At 41.7% G+C, this 18,704-nt stretch overlaps 1 protein-coding gene across 3 annotated transcripts in view; it reads left to right on the forward strand.

The window, feature by feature from the left end:
• Positions 1–18,704, forward strand: part of crfb4 (cytokine receptor family member b4) — a 20,225-nt gene continuing 1,521 nt past the window's right edge. For 2 of the 3 annotated variants that reach the window (XM_071340677.1, XM_071340676.1), the window contains exons 1-10: positions 1–251; positions 939–1,062; positions 6,170–6,339; positions 6,571–6,725; positions 7,575–7,722; positions 8,717–8,840; positions 14,102–14,274; positions 14,506–14,660; positions 18,177–18,324; positions 18,509–18,654. In XM_071340677.1, coding sequence (XP_071196778.1) covers positions 188–251; positions 939–1,062; positions 6,170–6,339; positions 6,571–6,725; positions 7,575–7,722; positions 8,717–8,840; positions 14,102–14,274; positions 14,506–14,660; positions 18,177–18,324; positions 18,509–18,654 — 1,407 coding nt within the window. In that variant the 5' untranslated portion in view covers positions 1–187. Of the gene's footprint in view, positions 252–938; positions 1,063–6,169; positions 6,340–6,570; positions 6,726–7,574; positions 7,723–7,856; positions 8,028–8,716; positions 8,841–14,101; positions 14,275–14,505; positions 14,661–18,176; positions 18,325–18,508; positions 18,655–18,704 lie in introns of those variants that run through there. The other variant, XM_071340678.1, reaches the window with a different exon arrangement.

Genomic DNA, 18,704 nt, shown 5'->3' on the forward strand with positions numbered 1-18,704 from the left:
TGTCATGTTTTTCGTTTGAACCGTACGTAAGCTTCAGTATTCATGCGTAGCGTAGTTACGCTTACCTCGCAATTCTCAGACCATTCGGAAAGTTGGCTAGACAAACTCTCGAGAGCAGCAACAAGAAAAATATAGCCAACAGAACATTTGAGTGTCGTTGGATTACATTGAAAATCTCTTGGGAAACATGCAATCTACAGTTTTTACTATCTTGTTTGTCAAAGTATGTTTAACTTTACATGGAAATACAGGTCAGTATTTTGCTCTTGGTCTTACCATAGAAGGCATAGCCAACCAACGTGCTGTCAAGCGATTGGCTATGTTTGTTGGTGAAGGTTTTAAACCTCCTTTTGTAGATATTCCTTTATAATTTCACAGTCTATTATACATTTATTTAACACTCATACATTCCTCAATCCATTGTATTGCCAATTGTGGGAACGAATGGAAACACTTGACATTTTGTCGTCGTCATTGCTGTAAATATTTGTTTACTTCCTTCTCTATAACGACCAGGAATGGTCTCTGTTACATTTACATACTGATGATGTAAATACACATAGGTCTAAGGTTTTATCCATCAGCTTTGCTGAATGGCAGATTTGCTCAAGAGTGTTTATCTCTATGAAGCAGGCTTAATTTCTCTAGTACCTCTTAAAATAGTCTAAGACCTGAAACAGTACTATTTCCCCACACCTGCTGCATGATGTACAGCAGAGTATCCCAACCTTTTTTGGTTACTGTACCACCAACTGAATTTTGCTCTGCCCGGAGTACCCTTGATGTGCCCCCTCATCTAAATTTTACTAGTAAGCCTATGGTCTCATGAGTCTGTTGATGGGTCGAATACCCTCAGGGTTCCTACTACCCCTGGTTGGGAACCACTGGTGTACAGTATATTGTCAGTATGTTCAAATGTATATCTCGGTGCTTTACAGCAGTGTTAGCTGAACTTCCAAGTCCCAGTAACATCAGGATTAACTCTGTCAACATGGGATTAGTGTTGGAGTGGGATGCACCTCAGAACCACGCAGAAAACATAACCTACAGAGCAGGGTACAGGTGAGTGGAGACCGTGGTAATATGAAAAACAACACAATGGAGCTAAGTGAGGGTGACACATTGAAATATGAGGAACGTCCTCCTGTGGGTGCTGGGAAAGGGTAGAACTGACACACCTTCAAGTCGACTTTACCAGTAGACTCTCAATGTGTCATACACAGGCATGCTCACACTCTGGCGTGCTCTTTGTACCTACACACGTTCCTACTTTTCTCATACAGTATTGCTCACACTGACACAAACACAGTCAGTATATTTCTAAGAAATGGGTGCAACTATTTCACTCCTATTTCACTTCCACCTCAAAAAGCACATGAAAGAGGATTTTGGCCCCACAATCTATTAGAAACAGCTAAGATTAGCATTCCTGCAACATCATTTTGTTGAAATATAATATAATCTCTGAGAAATTAAGCTAATTGGCTATTTTAATTGATAGGATTCATATTCAATAAAAATAGGACCTAACACCTGAGTTGGCACACATTTTTCTAACAATGAGGATTCCAAAGAAATTGTCAAAGCCCCCCTGGACCCCCACAGACCCCCCACACCAACAATGAGTATATGGTATCAGTTCTCTATGTCTGACAAGTAGTATGGAGGTGCGGCTCAGAGTATTGTTTCTTCATCCTATGCAATGCAATTGTTTTTTTATTCACCTGTTCAGAGAAATTTGTCATTGAAGTTGTTAGGTTTTTACAAATTAAATGAAAAGCTGAAATATGTTCAACCCCTTTGTTATGGCAAGCCTAAATATGTTCAGGAGTAAAAATGTGCTTAACATGTCACAAAATAAGTTGCATGGATTCACTCTGTGTGTGTTAATAGTGTTCTCTGTACCCCACACATACAATTATCTGTAAGGTTCCTCAGTCGAGCAGTGGCTTTCAAACACAGATTCAACCACGTCTACCAGGGTGGTTTACCATGACCTCAGAAAGAAGGCTGGGTAGATATTTAATATCCCTTTCATCTTGGTGAAGTTATTCATTACACTTTGGATGGTGTATCAATAAATACACCCAGTCACTACAAAGATAAAGGCGTCCTTCCTAACTCAGTTGCCGGAGAGGAGTGAAACCGCTCAGGGATTTCACCAAGAAAACTGAGGATGGGTCAACAATATTGTAATTACCCTAAAATACTAACCTAAATGACAGAGTGAAAAGAAGTAAGCAAATATTCCGAAACATGTATCCTGTTTGCAAAAAGGCACTAAAGTAAAATGTGGCAAAGAAATTAACTGTATGTCCTCGGGGGTTCCAGAGTGGTGTAGTGGTCTAAGGCACTGCATCTCAGTGCAAGAGGCATCACTACAGTCCCTGGTTCGAATCCAGGCTGTATCACAACCGACCGTGATTGGGAGTCCCATAGGATAGGACGGCGCACAATTGGCCCAGGCTGTCATTGTTCTTAACTGACTTGCCTAGTTAAATAAAGGTTAAATAAATACAAATATATATAAAGTGTTATGTTTGGGGCAAATCAAAAAAATTACTGAGTAACATTCTTCATATTTTCAAGCATGGTGGTTATGGGTATGCTTGTCATCTGCAAGGATTAGAGAGATTTTGGGGATAAAAAGAAACATGATACATCTATAAGCACAGGCAAAGTCCTAGAGCAGTGGTCGCCGACTGGTTGATCACGATCGACTGGTCGATCTTCAAGGCATTCCTAGTCGATCACCAAATATTTCTGTAGAAAAGCCAACGAACGATAAAGGCTTGCGCTCCTTTTTTAAAATTGTGTTGAGTTGTTGCCGGTAGGTGCACTTGATTCAAAAGTCCTGCGCACCGGATAAGCAAAGTGTTCCCATGAGACAAACTACGCCTACCCGGCGGACCGGCAAATCTGTGACTAAATGGAGTGCACCTACTGAGCTGCCCAATCGGATAGCTCAAATTACCGTGGCTACAGAGCTTCCATGACCCTGGCCACAGACAAGTTTAATAGGCTACTAGCCTGCGTAAGATTTAATAACTTTTAAAACCATGACCACAGAGGGTCATGTTAAGGAATACAGCAAAGAGCTGCTGTTTTGATGAGTGAGTTCGTGTTTAAGTTTATATTCAGCACTGTCACTGTTTTATTCAACACTATTACAAAACGTGCTTCTCCGTACTTCCGCTCGGGCTGCAGCTGCAATGAATGAATAGCCAAGTATTAAAAGCCCTGCGTTTTATTATTATTAGCTGCTCGTCGTGTCGATTTTAATATTAAGGAATATTTAACTTTCTCTGGTCATAGGAACAACATTAATTTGTGCATGAGGCAGATGCGGTGCGCCTCAAGTCTCGTCATCAGGTGGATGTCTGTGTCCCCCTCTCTCTGGTCAGTCTCAGCGGAGGAAAGAAAGTTGAGAGCAGGGACCGTGAGAGGCGGTTGGGAAAGATAGTTTCGAACGGTCATCAAAGTCAGAAACTCGGGCGTCTTTCTAGAGCTCCGACTTTTCGACCTGAAGATCACTGACGTTGTGATTTGACCTTGTTGAACATCAGATGCAGGTACCATCAGTCCAGTAAAATAAATACGCTAATGTTCAATTCATGCTCCACAGTGCCTCACAAGTGCTAAACCAACTGCTCTATTTTGTTATTAAAGCTCGAGTTTTGAAATATAACATGGTCTGATTAACAATATTGGCAGGCCAATCCTATAGCCAATATGCTGTGATAATGTATTAGGCCTACTTCCCAAACCTCATTCCTACAAAACTGTTTGTGTGAGGTTAATGTAAATAAAAAAACATCTGAGCAGTAGATAGATCTCAGCTTGCTTTTTGACTGCGAAAGTGATCTTGACTCAGAAAAGGTTGGTGACTGCTGTCCTAGAAGAAAACCTGGTTCAGTCTGCTTTCCAACAGACACTGGGAGACAAATTCACATTTCAGTGGGACAATAACCTAAAACAAGTCCAAATATACACTGTATTTGCTTACCAAGATGTTCCTTAGTGGCTTAGTCAGAGACACCTTCCAGTCCATGGCAAGACTTGAAAATGGCTGTCTAGCAATGACCAACAACCAACTTGACAGGGCTTGAAGAATAAACAAGTTATAATAATGTGTTGTAATCGCTGCCAAAGTTTATTCTAACATGTATTGACTTAGGGGTGTGAATACTTATGTAAATTAGATATTTCCGTATTTAATTTATCAATACATTTGCACACAAAAAAATACATATTTTCACTTTGTCATTATCGGGTATTGTAATACATTTTGAATACTCACACTGGGAAATCAGATGTTAGGTACTGTAACACAACAAAATATGGAATAAGTCCAGGGTATGAGTACTTTCTGAAGGCATTTACTAGGTACCATTTACTTGCATTGGATTTGTGCCACAAATGCTAAAAAGTTAGCATTTGAAACAGTAGCCAGGTAAAGAAAACCAAAGCATGGGTTGCTGTCACACCTTGTCCATAAACTGCCTAAAGGGTAAGGAACCCAATATGTCATTTTATTTATTTGGGCGATCTATCCCATTAACATTGAGGGGGGCGGGGTGTGTATATATGTATCTATTTTTAATCATCTAGTAGCAGGAACAGCAACATCTAGTGGTCAGAACCTGGTAATATCAGGATGTAGGATAGGACATTTCTCAGAAAGAAAAACATTTAATAACAATAAATTCACTGCATTGGATGAAGAAACAATACTCAGAGCTGCAACTGTGTACTTTTTTTGTGCCTGGTTTGGTTGAGGGTCTGTCGGTGGCTGTTGACCATTTCTTTGTATTCCCCATGTCTTACTCATTGTTAGAAAAAAAAGTTTGGCCCAAATTGGATGTTAGGTACTGTATTTATTGGATATTGTATGAACGTTGAAAAGACGTCATTTATAGACGTCTGGGCCAAATCAAAGCTGGTCCAGACCGAACAAAATCTGAACCAAACATAGACTTCTATGATTGGTTCAGATTTGGACCGGACCAAAAACCAATGTCTGTGGAAATCAAGGCCGATCTGGACTTCACCAAAAATAGACGTCCAAAAGGCATCTGCATCGGTCCGTGCTGACTGAGGTGTAGCCTGTTGCCTGAAATCTAATTTATGAATGGCCATTTATGTGGTAAGCCTTCCGTTTGTAAAACACCAAAAAAGGCGTCCGGACAGGACCAAAAAAAGACGTCGGCTCGTGCTTACTGGGGTGTAGCCTACCATGTCGGGCAATGGAATTTTATGAATACCCATCCATGTGGTGGGCCCACCGTTTGTAAAACAGGCCGTTGCCTTTTTGTCCTGATTCCTGTGACTAATCAATTTGGCTATTTAAGCTCTGAATATCAGCTATGCAACTTTATGAGGAGTTATCGTGAGCCTATTTGCAATGTGTTTTACACATTGGGAAATGCAGAAGTAAATATATTTTTTCCGCTATGATCAGCTTGTCAAAAATGGTCAGATACAAACTTGAAACCACTGATCATGACAATAGGGTGAAACTCCTCGACAACAGTTGTGATTGTCCATTCCATATCGTTCATTTTACTTTGACCTGTACTGTTTTTAGGATATGTCGTTTGTTAACATGACAGCGCATTTTTTATTTGATTGGACACCATTTAGGTTATGCTATTTGATCGGAGTAACGTACATGTAAAAAGAGTCTGTCTCATTAAATACATTATCTCAAGCTTGTAGGCTAAAGATAAGGCAGCATACTCTTTCTATCACATCCTATATCTGCTACATGATTTATGTTAGATAATTGTTTTGACTGAACGCTGGTGGAGTGTTGCAGAGATGCGTCTCTCCAACGGCACCCTGGAGAGGCACGCTGGGAATGGACAAGCAAAATAATTTGCACACCTGCCTTTGATAAAGTGGGCACTGATTATCACAGGGCGGCATCAGCACTCATCTAAAAAGGCCATATGCCACTGGTTGAGAGAAATTATCATTGTTTTTGGGCAGAATTATGTAAGGTTTTATGTGTTGTTGGTGCGTCTTGGTCAGTTTAGCTCCGAAAATGCCGCCCTCGTCAATCTGCCGCCATAGGCTAATCCTGCCACCTAATCCTGCCTAATGAGCATCCAACCGTGCTGGTAATAATATTCTACTGCAATAACTATTATGCCATGTTTTGATTCAGGGGCTTGGTCAGCAGCTATGAGGTTGTATGTTGGAACACAACAGCCCAAAGCTGTGACTTCACCAGTCATCTACACAAATTTGGAGTATACATTTTCCAAGTGAGGGCAGAACGAGACGGGGACACATCTCGCTGGATGAAGACTGAGGCGTTTGTCATGGATGAACACAGTGAGTTTATACCCATCTCCGTAACAGCTTTGACAGATGTTCAGGGTATGAAAGTGTATTAACATGCACTGTTCAACCAGAGGTTGGGTGAATCCTGGAGCCTGACAGAATTGCCTCTTTAATAGACTAGTCTATGGTTATCAGCTAGCTAGTGTAATTTCTTTAACCCTCTTCATCTGAGAGGTGTTCACTTCCTCTAGGTCACTTCCTTTCAAATGTCTCTCTCTACAGCCACACTAGGCCCTCCCGGTGTGACGCTCGTCTCCAGTGGGGCTGACATTGAAGTGAGCATCAACGACCCAGTGCTCAGGATCTCTGAGTTCAAAGACGTATACAACCACGCAAAATTTAACATCTCCTACTGGAAAGAGGGTCAGGAGGAGAAGGTATGGTGACCATTTTACTTTCTATTTTTTCACCAAGGGATCTGATAATGTTAAAACAAAGGAAAACAGACTGTCGCCGGATCTTTCACATCTGGTGGTTAACAAGCAGTACTTCATAGTAACGGGAGCCTATAAGGAGTATGAGGTACAGGTTTAAGCAGATTGCGAATTATACCGTGACATGTTTATGGATCTAATAGTAAAGACGTGTCATTTAACATTCAAAATAGTTTTATTACCTTTTTAATTTGGCATGAACACCAGTCATGATGTTTTCATCTTATTGTCAAACAAATCACTTGAAAAAGTAGACTACTTGTGCATGCTCGTCCACTCCAAAATAGTTCCAGCATCCAAACAGTGCACTGTGCGCTTGCGCCATTTGATGAATGGAAAGAGACATCTGTTACAAAACACCCAACAGTTTAATGACAATCGGCGATTATCATTGGGTCTACACTCTTGTAGCCTGAATTAATTGATGCGTCTTGCTGACTGTCCCAGCATGACAAGTGCAGACACGTGGGTGTTTTATTATTTATTTTTTGCCTTGATACAGGTGGGGTTGTTCGTTTTAATTTGGAGTAAACTTATTTTAATATTTACCACTGTGGCAGTACATATGTCATTTTAAACAAATAAAATAATGGTAAAATTAGCATTACTTAGAGCATTACCCCCCCTCCCAAAAAAACAAGTTTCACTTTGTTGCTTTTAGGGGGAACCTTCTGGGTTTAGGGTCAGAGCACAAAAACGACTTATCCATCTGCCAATGGTAACTGTTATGACTGTGGGTGGGATAATCTGATGGCGCTGTCGATCCTCACTACTTCTCTATCACCCCCTCAGACCAAAACTACGAATATCACCCCACTGCGTAAAGTGGTCTTGGCGCTGGAGCCATGGACCAGGTACTGTGTTCAGGTCTGGGTGTACACCCAGAGGTTCTCCAAACACAGCCAGCCCAGCAATGTTACGTGTGAGAGCACCGCTAAGGGTGAGCCCCATGTCTCTCGCTCTCTTTCCGCCTCTCTCTCTCTCTTCCTCCCGTTCATCGGTTAAACACAAATGATTAGGATTTGATTAGATTGCTGCCTTCAGTGCTTCTCCAAGTACAAGTCCCCCCTGCTCAACTAAATCCTTCCTCCCTGGTGTCCTTTTTCCAACTCCAACCACTCCTCAGGCAATGACAGGCCTTGGGTGGTAGCCCTGGTGACATTGAAAATCTCTTGGGAAACATGCAATCTACAGTTTTTACTATCTTGTTTGTCAAAGTATGTTTAACTTTACATGGAAATACAGGTCAGTATTTTGCTCTTGGTCTTACCATAGAAGGCATAGCCAACCAACGTGCTGTCAAGCGATTGGCTATGTTTGTAGGTGAAGGTTTTAAACCTCCTTTTGTAGATATTCCTTTATAATTTCACAGTCTATTATACATTTATTTAACACTCTCATACATTCCTCAATCTATTGTATTGCCAATTGTGGGAACGAATGGAAACACTTGACATTTTGTCGTCGTCATTGCTGTAAATATTTGTTTACTTCCTTCTCTATAACGACCAGGAATGGTGTCTGTGACATTTACATACTGATGATGTAAATACACATAGGCCTAAGGTTTTATCCGGCAGCATTCCTGAATGGCAGATTTGCTCAAGAGTGTTTATCTCTATGAAGCAGGCTTAATTTCTCTAGTACCTCTTAAAATAGTCTAAGACCTGAAACAGTACTATTTCCCCACACCTGCTGCATGATGTACAGCAGAGTATCCCAACCTTTTTTGGTTACTGTACCACCAACTGAATTTTGCTCTGCCCGGAGTACCCTTGATGTGCCCCCTCATCTAAATTTGACTAGTAAGCCTATGGTCTCATGAGTCTGTTGATGGGTCGAATACCCTCAGGGGTCCTACTACCCCTAGTTGGGAACCACTGGTGTACAGTATATTGTCAGTATGTTCAAATGTATATCTCGGTGCTTTACAGCAGTGTTAGCTGAACTTCCAAGTCCCAGTAACATCAGGATTAACTCTGTCAACATGGGATTAGTGTTGGAGTGGGATGCACCTCAGAACCACGCAGAAAACATAACCTACAGAGCAGAGTACAGGTGAGTGGAGACCGTGGTAATATGAAAAACAACACAATGGAGCTAAGTGAGGGTGACACATTGAAATATGAGGAACTTCCTCCTGTGGGTGCTGGGAAAGGGTAGAACTGACACACCTTCAAGTCGACTTTACCAGTAGACTCTCAATGTGTCATACACAGGCATGCTCACACTCTGGCATGCTCTTTGTACCTACACACGTTCCTACTTTTCTCATACAGTATTGCTCACACTGACACAAACACAGTCAGTATATTTCTAAGAAATGGGTGCAACTATTTCACTCCTATTTCACTTCCACCTCAAAAAGCACATGAAAGAGGAATTTGGCCCCACAATCTTATTAGAAACAGCTAAGATTAGCATTCCTGCAACATCATTTTGTTGAAATATAATATAATCTCTGAGAAATTAAGCTAATTGGCTATTTTAATTGATAGGATTCATATTCAATAAAAATAGGACCTAACACCTGAGTTGGCACACATTTTTCTAACAATGAGGATTCCAAAGAAATTGTCAAAGCCCCCCTGGACCCCCACAGACCCCCCACACCAACAATGAGTATATGGTATCAGTTCTCTACATTTACATTTACATTTAAGTCATTTAGCAGACGCTCTTATCCAGAGCGACTTACAAATTGGTGCATTCACCTTATGATATCCAGTGGAACAACCACTTTACAATAGTACAATAGTGCATAGTGCTCTATGTCTGACAAGTAGTATGGAGGTGCGGCTCAGAGTATTGTTTCTTCATCCTATGCAATGCAATTGTTTTTTTATTCACCTGTTCAGAGAAATTTGTCATTGAAGTTGTTAGGTTTTTACAAATTAAATGAAAAGCTGAAATATGTTCAACCCCTTTGTTATGGCAAGCCTAAATATGTTCAGGAGTAAAAATGTGCTTAACATGTCACAAAATAAGTTGCATGGATTCACTCTGTGTGTGTTAATAGTGTTCTCTGTACCCCACACATACAATTATCTGTAAGGTTCCTCAGTCGAGCAGTGGCTTTCAAACACAGATTCAACCACGTCTACCAGGGTGGTTTACCATGACCTCAGAAAGAAAGCTGGGTAGATGGGTAAAAATGAAAAAAAGTAGATATTTAATATCCCTTTCATCTTGGTGAAGTTATTCATTACACTTTGGATGGTGTATCAATACACCCAGTCACTACAAAGATAAAGGCGTCCTTCCTAACTCAGTTGCCGGAGAGGAGTGAAACCGCTCAGGGATTTCACCAAGAAAACTGAGGATGGGTCAACAATATTGTAATTACCCTAAAATACTAACCTAAATGACAGAGTGAAAAGAAGTAAGCAAATATTCCGAAACATGTATCCTGTTTGCAAAAAGGCACTAAAGTAAAATGTGGCAAAGAAATTAACTGTATGTCCTCGGGGGCTCCAGAGTGGTGTAGTGGTCTAAGGCACTGCATCTCAGTGCAAGAGGCATCACTACAGTCCCTGGTTCGAATCCAGGCTGTATCACAACCGACCTTGATTGGGAGTCCCATAGGATAGGACGGCGCACAAATGGCCCAGGCTGTCATTGTTCTTAACTGACTTGCCTAGTTAAATAAAGGTTAAATAAATACAAATATATATAAAGTGTTATGTTTGCGGCAAATCAAAAACATTACTGAGTAACATTCTTCCTATTTTCAAGCATGGTGGTTATGGGTATGCTTGTCATCTGCAAGGACTAGAGAGATTTTGGGGATAAAAAGAAACATGATACATCTATAAGCACAGGCAAAGTCCTAGAGCAGTGGTCGCCGACTGGTCGATCACGATCGACTGGTCGATCTTCAAGGCATTCCTAGTCGATCACCAAATATTTCTGTAGAAAAGCCAACGAACGATAAAGGCTTGCGCTCCTTTTTAAAAATTGTGTTGAGTTGTTGCCGGTAGGTGCACTTGATTCAAAAGTCCTGCGCACCGGATAAGCAAAGTGTTCCCATGAGACAAACTACGCCTACCCGGCGGACCGGCAAATCTGTGACTAAATGGAGTGCACCTACTGAGCTGCCCAATCGGATAGCTCAAATTACCGTGGCTACAGAGCTTCCATGACCCTGGCCACAGACAAGTTTAATAGGCTACTAGCCTGCGTAAGATGTAATAACTTTTAAAACCATGACCACAGAGGGTCATGTTAAGGAATACAGCAAAGAGCTGCTGTTTTGATGAGTGAGTTCGTGTTTAAGTTTATATTCAGCACTGTCACTGTTTTATTCAACACTATTACAAAACGTGCTTCTCCGTACTTCCGCTCGGGCTGCAGCTGCAATGAATGAATAGCCAAGTATTAAAAGCCCTGCGTTTTATTATTATTAGCTGCTCGTCGTGTCGATTTTAATATTAAGGAATATTTAACTTTCTCTGGTCATAGGAACAACATTAATTTGTGCATGAGGCAGATGCGGTGTGCCTCAAGTCTCGTCATCAGGTGGATGTCTGTGTCCCCCTCTCTCTGGTCAGTCTCAGCGGAGGAAAGGAAGAAGAGAGCAGAGACCGTGAGAGGCGGTTGGGAAAGATTGTTTCGAACGGTCATCAAAGTCAGAAACTCGGGCGTCTTTCTAGAGCTCCGACTTTTCGACCTGAAGATCACTGACGTCGTGATTTGACCTTGTTGAACATCAGATGCAGGTACCATCAGTCCAGTAAAATAAATACGCTAATGTTCAATTCATGCTCCACAGTGCCTCACAAGTGCTAAACCAACTGCTCTATTTTGTTATCAAAGCTCGAGTTTTGAAATATAACATGGTCTGATTAACAATATTGGCAGGCCAATCATATAGCCAATATGCTGTGATAATGTATTAGGCCTACTTCCCAAACCTCATTCCTACAAAACTGTTTGTGTGAGGTTAATGTAAATAAAAAAACATCTGAGCAGTAGATAGATCTCAGCTTGCTTTTTGACTGCGAAAGTGATCTTGACTCAGAAAAGGTTGGTGACTGCTGTCCTAGAAGAAAACCTGGTTCAGTCTGCTTTCCAACAGACACTGGGAGACAAATTCACATTTCAGTGGGACAATAACCTAAAACAAGTCCAAATATACACTGTATTTGCTTACCAAGATGTTCCTTAGTGGCTTAGTCAGAGACACCTTCCAGTCCATGGCAAGACTTGAAAATGGCTGTCTAGCAATGACCAACAACCAACTTGACAGGGCTTGAAGAATAAACAAGTTATAATAATGTGTTGTAATCGCTGCCAAAGTTTATTCTAACATGTATTGACTTAGGGGTGTGAATACTTATGTAAATTAGATATTTCCGTATTTAATTTATCAATACATTTGCACACAAAAAAATACATATTTTCACTTTGTCATTATCGGGTATTGTAATACATTTTGAATACTCACACTGGGAAATCAGATGTTAGGTACTGTAACACAACAAAATATGGAATAAGTCCAGGGTATGAGTACTTTCTGAAGGCATTTACTAGGTACCATTTACTTGCATTGGATTTGTGCCACAAATGCTAAAAAGTTAGCATTTGAAACAGTAGCCAGGTAAAGAAAACCAAAGCATGGGTTGCTGTCACACCTTGTCCATAAACTGCCTAAAGGGTAAGGAACCCAATATGTCATTTTATTTATTTGGGCGATCTATCCCATTAACATTGAGGGGGGCGGGGTGTGTATATATGTATCTATTTTTAATCATCTAGTAGCAGGAACAGCAACATCTAGTGGTCAGAACCTGGTAATATCAGGATGTAGGATAGGACATTTCTCAGAAAGAAAAACATTTAATAACAATAAATTCACTGCATTGGATGAAGAAACAATACTCAGAGCTGCAACTGTGTACTTTTTTTGTGCCTGGTTTGGTTGAGGGTCTGTCGGTGGCTGTTGACCATTTCTTTGTATTCCCCATGTCTTACTCATTGTTAGAAAAAAAGTTTGGCCCAAATTGGATGTTAGGTACTGTATTTATTGGATATTGTATGAACGTTTAAAAGACGTCATTTATAGACGTCTGGGCCAAATCAAGGCCGGTCCAGACCGAACAAAATCTGAACCAAACATAGACTTCTATGATTGGTTCAGATTTGGACCGGACCAAAAACCAATGTCTGTGGAAATCAAGGCCGATCTGGACTTCACCAAAAATAGACGTCCAAAAGGCATCTGCATCGGTCCGTGCTGACTGAGGTGTAGCCTGTTGCCTGAAATCTAATTTATGAATGGCCATTTATGTGGTAAGCCTTCCGTTTGTAAAACACCAAAAAAGGCGTCCGGACAGGACCAAAAAAAGACGTCGGCTCGTGCTTACTGGGGTGTAGCCTACCATGTCGGGCAATGGAATTTTATGAATACCCATCCATGTGGTGGGCCCACCGTTTGTAAAACAGGCCGTTGCCTTTTTGTCCTGATTCCTGTGACTAATCAATTTGGCTATTTAAGCTCTGAATATCAGCTATACAACTTTATGAGGAGTTATCGTGAGCCTATTTGCAATGTGTTTTACACAGCGGGAAATGCAGAAGTAAATCTATTTTTTCCGCTATGATCAGCTTGTCAAAAATGGTCAGATACAAACTTGAAACCACTGATCATGACAATAGGGTGAAACTCCTCGACAACAGTTGTGATTGTCCATTCCATATCGTTCATTTTACTTTGACCTGTACTGTTTTTAGGATATGTCGTTTGTTAACATGACAGCGCATTTTTTATTTGATTGGACACCATTTTTAGGTTATGCTATTTGATCGGAGTAACGTACATGTAAAAAGAGTCTGTCTCATTAAATACATTATCTCAAGCTTGTAGGCTAAAGATAAGGCAGCATACTCTTTCTATCACATCCTATATCTGCTACATGATTTATGTTAGATAATTGTTTTGACTGAACGCTGGTGGAGTGTTGCAGAGATGCGTCTCTCCAACGGCACCCTGGAGAGGCACGCTGGGAATGGACAAGCAAAATAATTTGCACACCTGCCTTTGATAAAGTGGCCACTGATTATCACAGGGCGGCATCAGCGCTCATCTAAAAAGGCCATATGCCACTGGTTGAGAGAAATTATCATTGTTTTTGGGCAGAATTATGTAAGGTTTTATGTGTTGTTGTTGGTGCGTCTTGGTCAGTTTAGCTCCGAAAATGCCGCCCTCGTCAATCTGCCGACATAGGCTAATCCAGCCACCTAATCCTGCCTAATGAGCATCCAACCGTGCTGGTAATAATATTCTACTGCAATAACTATTATGCCATGTTTTGATACAGGGGCTTGGTCAGCAGCTATGAGGTTGTATGTTGGAACACAACAGCCCAAAGCTGTGACTTCACCAGTCATCTACACAAATTTGGAGTGTACTTTTTCCAAGTGAGGGCAGAACGAGAGGGGGACACATCTCGCTGGATGAAGACCAGCGTGCAGTTTGTCATGGATGAACACAGTGAGTTTATACCCATCTCCGTAACAGCTTTGACAGATGTTCAGGGTATGAAAGTGTATTAACATGCACTCTTCAACCAGAGGTTGGGTGAATCCTGGAGCCTGACAGAATTGCCTCTTTAATAGACTAGTCTATGGTTATCAGCTAGCTAGTGTAATTTCTTTAACCCTCTTCATCTAAGAGGTGTTCACTTCCTCTAGGTCACTTCCTTTCAAATATCTCTCTCTACAGCCACACTAGGCCCTCCCGGTGTGACGCTCGTCTCCAGTGGGGCTGACATTGAAGTGAGCATCAACGACCCGGTGCTCAGGATCTCTGAGTTCAAAGACGTATACAACCACGCAAAGTTTAACATCACCTTCTGGAAAGAGGGTCAGGAGGAGAAGGTATGGTGACCATTTTACTTTCTATTTTTTCACCAAGGGATCTGATAATGTTAAAACAAAGGAAAACAGACTGTCGCCGGATCTTTCACATCTGGTGGTTAACAAGCAGTACTTCATAGTAAAGGGAGCCTATAAGGAGTATGAGGTACAGGTTTAAGCAGATTGCGAATTATACCGTGACATGTTTATGGATCTAATAGTAAAGACGTGTCATTTAACATTCAAAATAGTTTTATTACCTTTTTAATTTGGCATGAACACCAGTCATGATGTTTTCATCTTATTGTCAAACAAATCACTTGAAAAAGTAGACTACTTGTGCATGCTCGTCCACTCCAAAATAGTTCCGGCATCCAAACAGTGCACTGTGCGCTTGCGCCATTTGATGAATGGAAAGAGACATCTGTTACAAAACACCCAACAGTTTAATGACAATCGGCGATTATCATTGGGTCTACACTCTTGTAGCCTGAATTAATTGATGCGTCTTGCTGACTGTCCCAGCATGACAAGTGCAGACACGTGGGTGTTTTATTATTTTTATTTTTTGCCTTGACACAGGTGGGGTTGTTCGTTTTAATTTGGAGTAAACTTATTTTAATATTTACCACTGTGGCAGTACATATGTCATTTTAAACAAATAAAATAATGGTAAAATTAGCATTACTTAGAGCATTACCCCCCTCCCAAAAAAACAAGTTTCACTTTGTTGCTTTTAGGGCAGGGGTGTCAAAGTCAAATGGACGGAGGGCCAAATAAAAAATTTAGCTACAAGCCGAGGGCCGGACTGTTCGAATGTTCATTGAAAATTTTTTAAATGACGCATATAGTCTAGTGAACCTAATTGAACCTACTGAAAACCTAACAAATATATTCCAATATGATCAGATAAATAAAGCAATATTTTCTTATGGCTCTGTCAGTAATCTTTAATTTTCAACAGACACAAAAGACAAATTTCCTTTATATAAAAATCCCCATAACATGAACATTAAATGAAAGAAACCGGTATTCAAGGCACCATCAGTAGCCTATATTTTCTATTTTAGCAAAAGTGGGCTAAATTTACTTCAAAGAAAAAAACAATAATAGCAATTTTCTATCATCCACTCAACTGAAATATTTTTAAAATATAATTGGATTGAAATACAATAAAATAAAGTGCAAAAATCTATTAATCAAAAACAACACTTTGTTTAAGGAGAAGTAACATGCAGTGAAAACAAATATTAAACTTTAACTTTTAAACTTGAACTGAGTAAAAACTCTAAATATGTGATTGCACAGTAATGTTCACTTGTTTGAGGTTGAGGGTGATACTTGGTGGTGTCCCATCTTTTCCACAAGTTCATCAATGTTCGGGGTAAGGCTCTGAGCTGAGGAAATCCTCAGAATTGAGTGGAGGTGTTCAGCAGTAAGTCGACTTCTGTGTGATGTTTTGTTCAGGTTCATCAAAGAAAACAGTTGTTCACACAGGTATGTGCTGCCAAACATAGACAACGTTTGAGCAGCCTGGATGCGCAGCTGGGGCATTGTGTCGGGGAGGAAACGGGCGAACTCCGCAGCACCCACTGCCGCATATTTTGCCCTCAGTGCATCATTGCATTGGAGGTCAATCAACTCCATTTGGAGGTTTGGTGGTGAGCTTTCCACGTCAACAGCAAATGGGTTACCGAGCAGTTCCAACCTGCTTTTTTGTGCTTCAAAGTCAGCAAATCGGCGTCGAAAGTCAGCGGCAAGCATACCTATTTTATCAGCCAACTGTGCGCTCGGGAACGCACTGGTAGAGAGCTTCTCTTTCATGGTCTGGCAGCTGGGAAAGTGGCTCAAATTTTCTTTCCGCATCTGCGTCTCCCACAGAGTCAGTTTGGTTTTAAATGCCTTCACTGTACTGTACATATCAGAGATGACATGATCCCGACCCTGCAGCTGCAAGTTCATTGCATTCAGATGACTCGTAATGTCACACAGAAAAGCCATTTCACACAGAAACATTTCGTCTCGGAGTTGTGTTGTGTCTTTCCCTTTGCTGTCCAAGAACAGACAAATCTCCTCACGAAGCTCGAAACATCTTTGAAGCACCTTTCCCTGGCTTAGCCATCGCACCTCTGTGTGATAAGGCAAATCACCATGCTCCGTTTCTAACTCCGTCAGAAATGCCTTGAACTGGCGGTGATTCAAACCTTTGGCTCTGATAAAGTTAACTGTGCGCGTGATGATGCTCATTACATGCTCCATTTTCAAGGCTTTACCGCACAACGCTTCCTGGTGTATGATACAATGATAAGCTGTCAGCTCACCTGTCGCGTTTTCCTCTTGCATCTTTTCCCGTATCTTCGCCACCAGTCCGCTCCTGTGTCCACACATCGCAGGTGCTCCGTCGGTTGTCAAACCCACGAGTTTTTCCCAAGGCAGCTCCATCTCATTTACACATCTTGACACCTCTTCATACAAATCATGCCCCGTAGTTGTGCCATGCATAGGACGTAAAGCCAAAAACTCCTCTGTCACGCTTAGGCTGGAGTCCACTCCGCGGATGAAAATTGACAACTGGGCAATGTCAGAAATGTCGGTGCTCTCATCCACAGCCAAGGAATATGCAATGAAATCTTTTCCCTTTTTCACAAGCTGCTCTTTTAGATTGATGGACAACTGGTCTACTCTCTCGGCAATGGTGTTTCTGCTCAGACTCACATTTAAAAAGAGTTGCCTTTTTTCTGGGCAAACTTCGTCACAAACTTTAATCATGCAGTTTTTGATGAAATCCCCCTCCGTAAATGGCCGGGCTGATTTAGCGATCTCTTCTGCCAAAATAAAACTGGCCTTGACAGCAGCCTGGCCTTGTGATTTGGCTTTTTTGAACAGAGCCTGTCGAGATTTGAGGCCTCGTTTTAATTCCTCTGCCTTTTGTAGCCTTTGTTCCATGTCCATATTCTTGTTTTTGTCCGCGTGTTTCGTTTCATAATGTCGTCTCAGATTATACTCTTTCAGTACCGCCACACTTTCTCCACACAGAAGACACACAGGTTTTCCAGCTACCTCCGTGAACATATACTCCGACTCCCACCTTGTTTGAAACCCCCGGTTCTCAGTGTCCACCTTCCGTTTTGCCATTTTTGATGGGTATCTGAAAGTTAATTTTACTGTGATGCTGACGACTGCTGTGCCAATAAATATTGAAATGAAGCAGCCTACTGCTCGGTGCGTCACCGTTGCATTGTGGGAAATGTAGTATTGGTGCGTGTAAAAGATCTGCGGGCTGCCGGCTTGCTGCGGTCTGCGGGCCGGTTCTAATAATAAATCAAGATCATCCCAGGGGCCGTAAAAAACCTTCTCGCGGGCCGGATGTGGCCCGCGGGCCTTGACTCTGACATATGTGTTTTAGGGGGAACCTTCTGGGTTTAGGGTCAGAGCACAAAAACGACTTATCCATCTGCCAATGGTAACTGTTATGACTGTGGGTGGGATAATCTGATGGCGCTGTCGATCCTCACTACTTCTCTATCACCCCCTCAGACCAAAACTACAAATATCACCCCACTGCGTAAAGTGGTCTTGGCGCTGGAGCCATGGACCAGGTACTGTGTTCAGGTCTGGGTGTACACCCAGAGGTTCTCCAAACACAGCCAGCCCAGCAATGTTACGTGTGAGAGCACCGCTAAGGGTGAGCCCCATGTCTCTCGCTCTCTTTCCGCCTCTCTCTCTCTTCCTCCCTTTCATCGGTTAAACACAAATGATTAGGATTTGATTAGATTGCTGCCTTCAGTGCTTCTCCAAGTACAAGTCCCCCCTGCTCAACTAAATTCTTCCTCCCTGGTGTCCTTTTTCCAACCCCAACCACTCCTCAGGTAATGACAGGCCTTGGGTGGTAGCCCTGGTGACATTTGTGGTGATGGCTGTGGCAGTGGCCCTGCTGGCCCTGGCCTTCTGGTACTGCTACAGGGTGGTCCGCTTCCTCAGGCCCAAGGCCAAGCTGCCTGAACATTTCACAGAGGTCAGTAGTATGACGCATGATCATTGTGTTTTAATGAATAATAGACTGTG

The sequence above is a fragment of the Salvelinus alpinus genome, chromosome 14, assembly GCF_045679555.1.
Source record: "Salvelinus alpinus chromosome 14, SLU_Salpinus.1, whole genome shotgun sequence".
Lineage (NCBI taxonomy): Eukaryota > Metazoa > Chordata > Actinopteri > Salmoniformes > Salmonidae > Salvelinus > Salvelinus alpinus.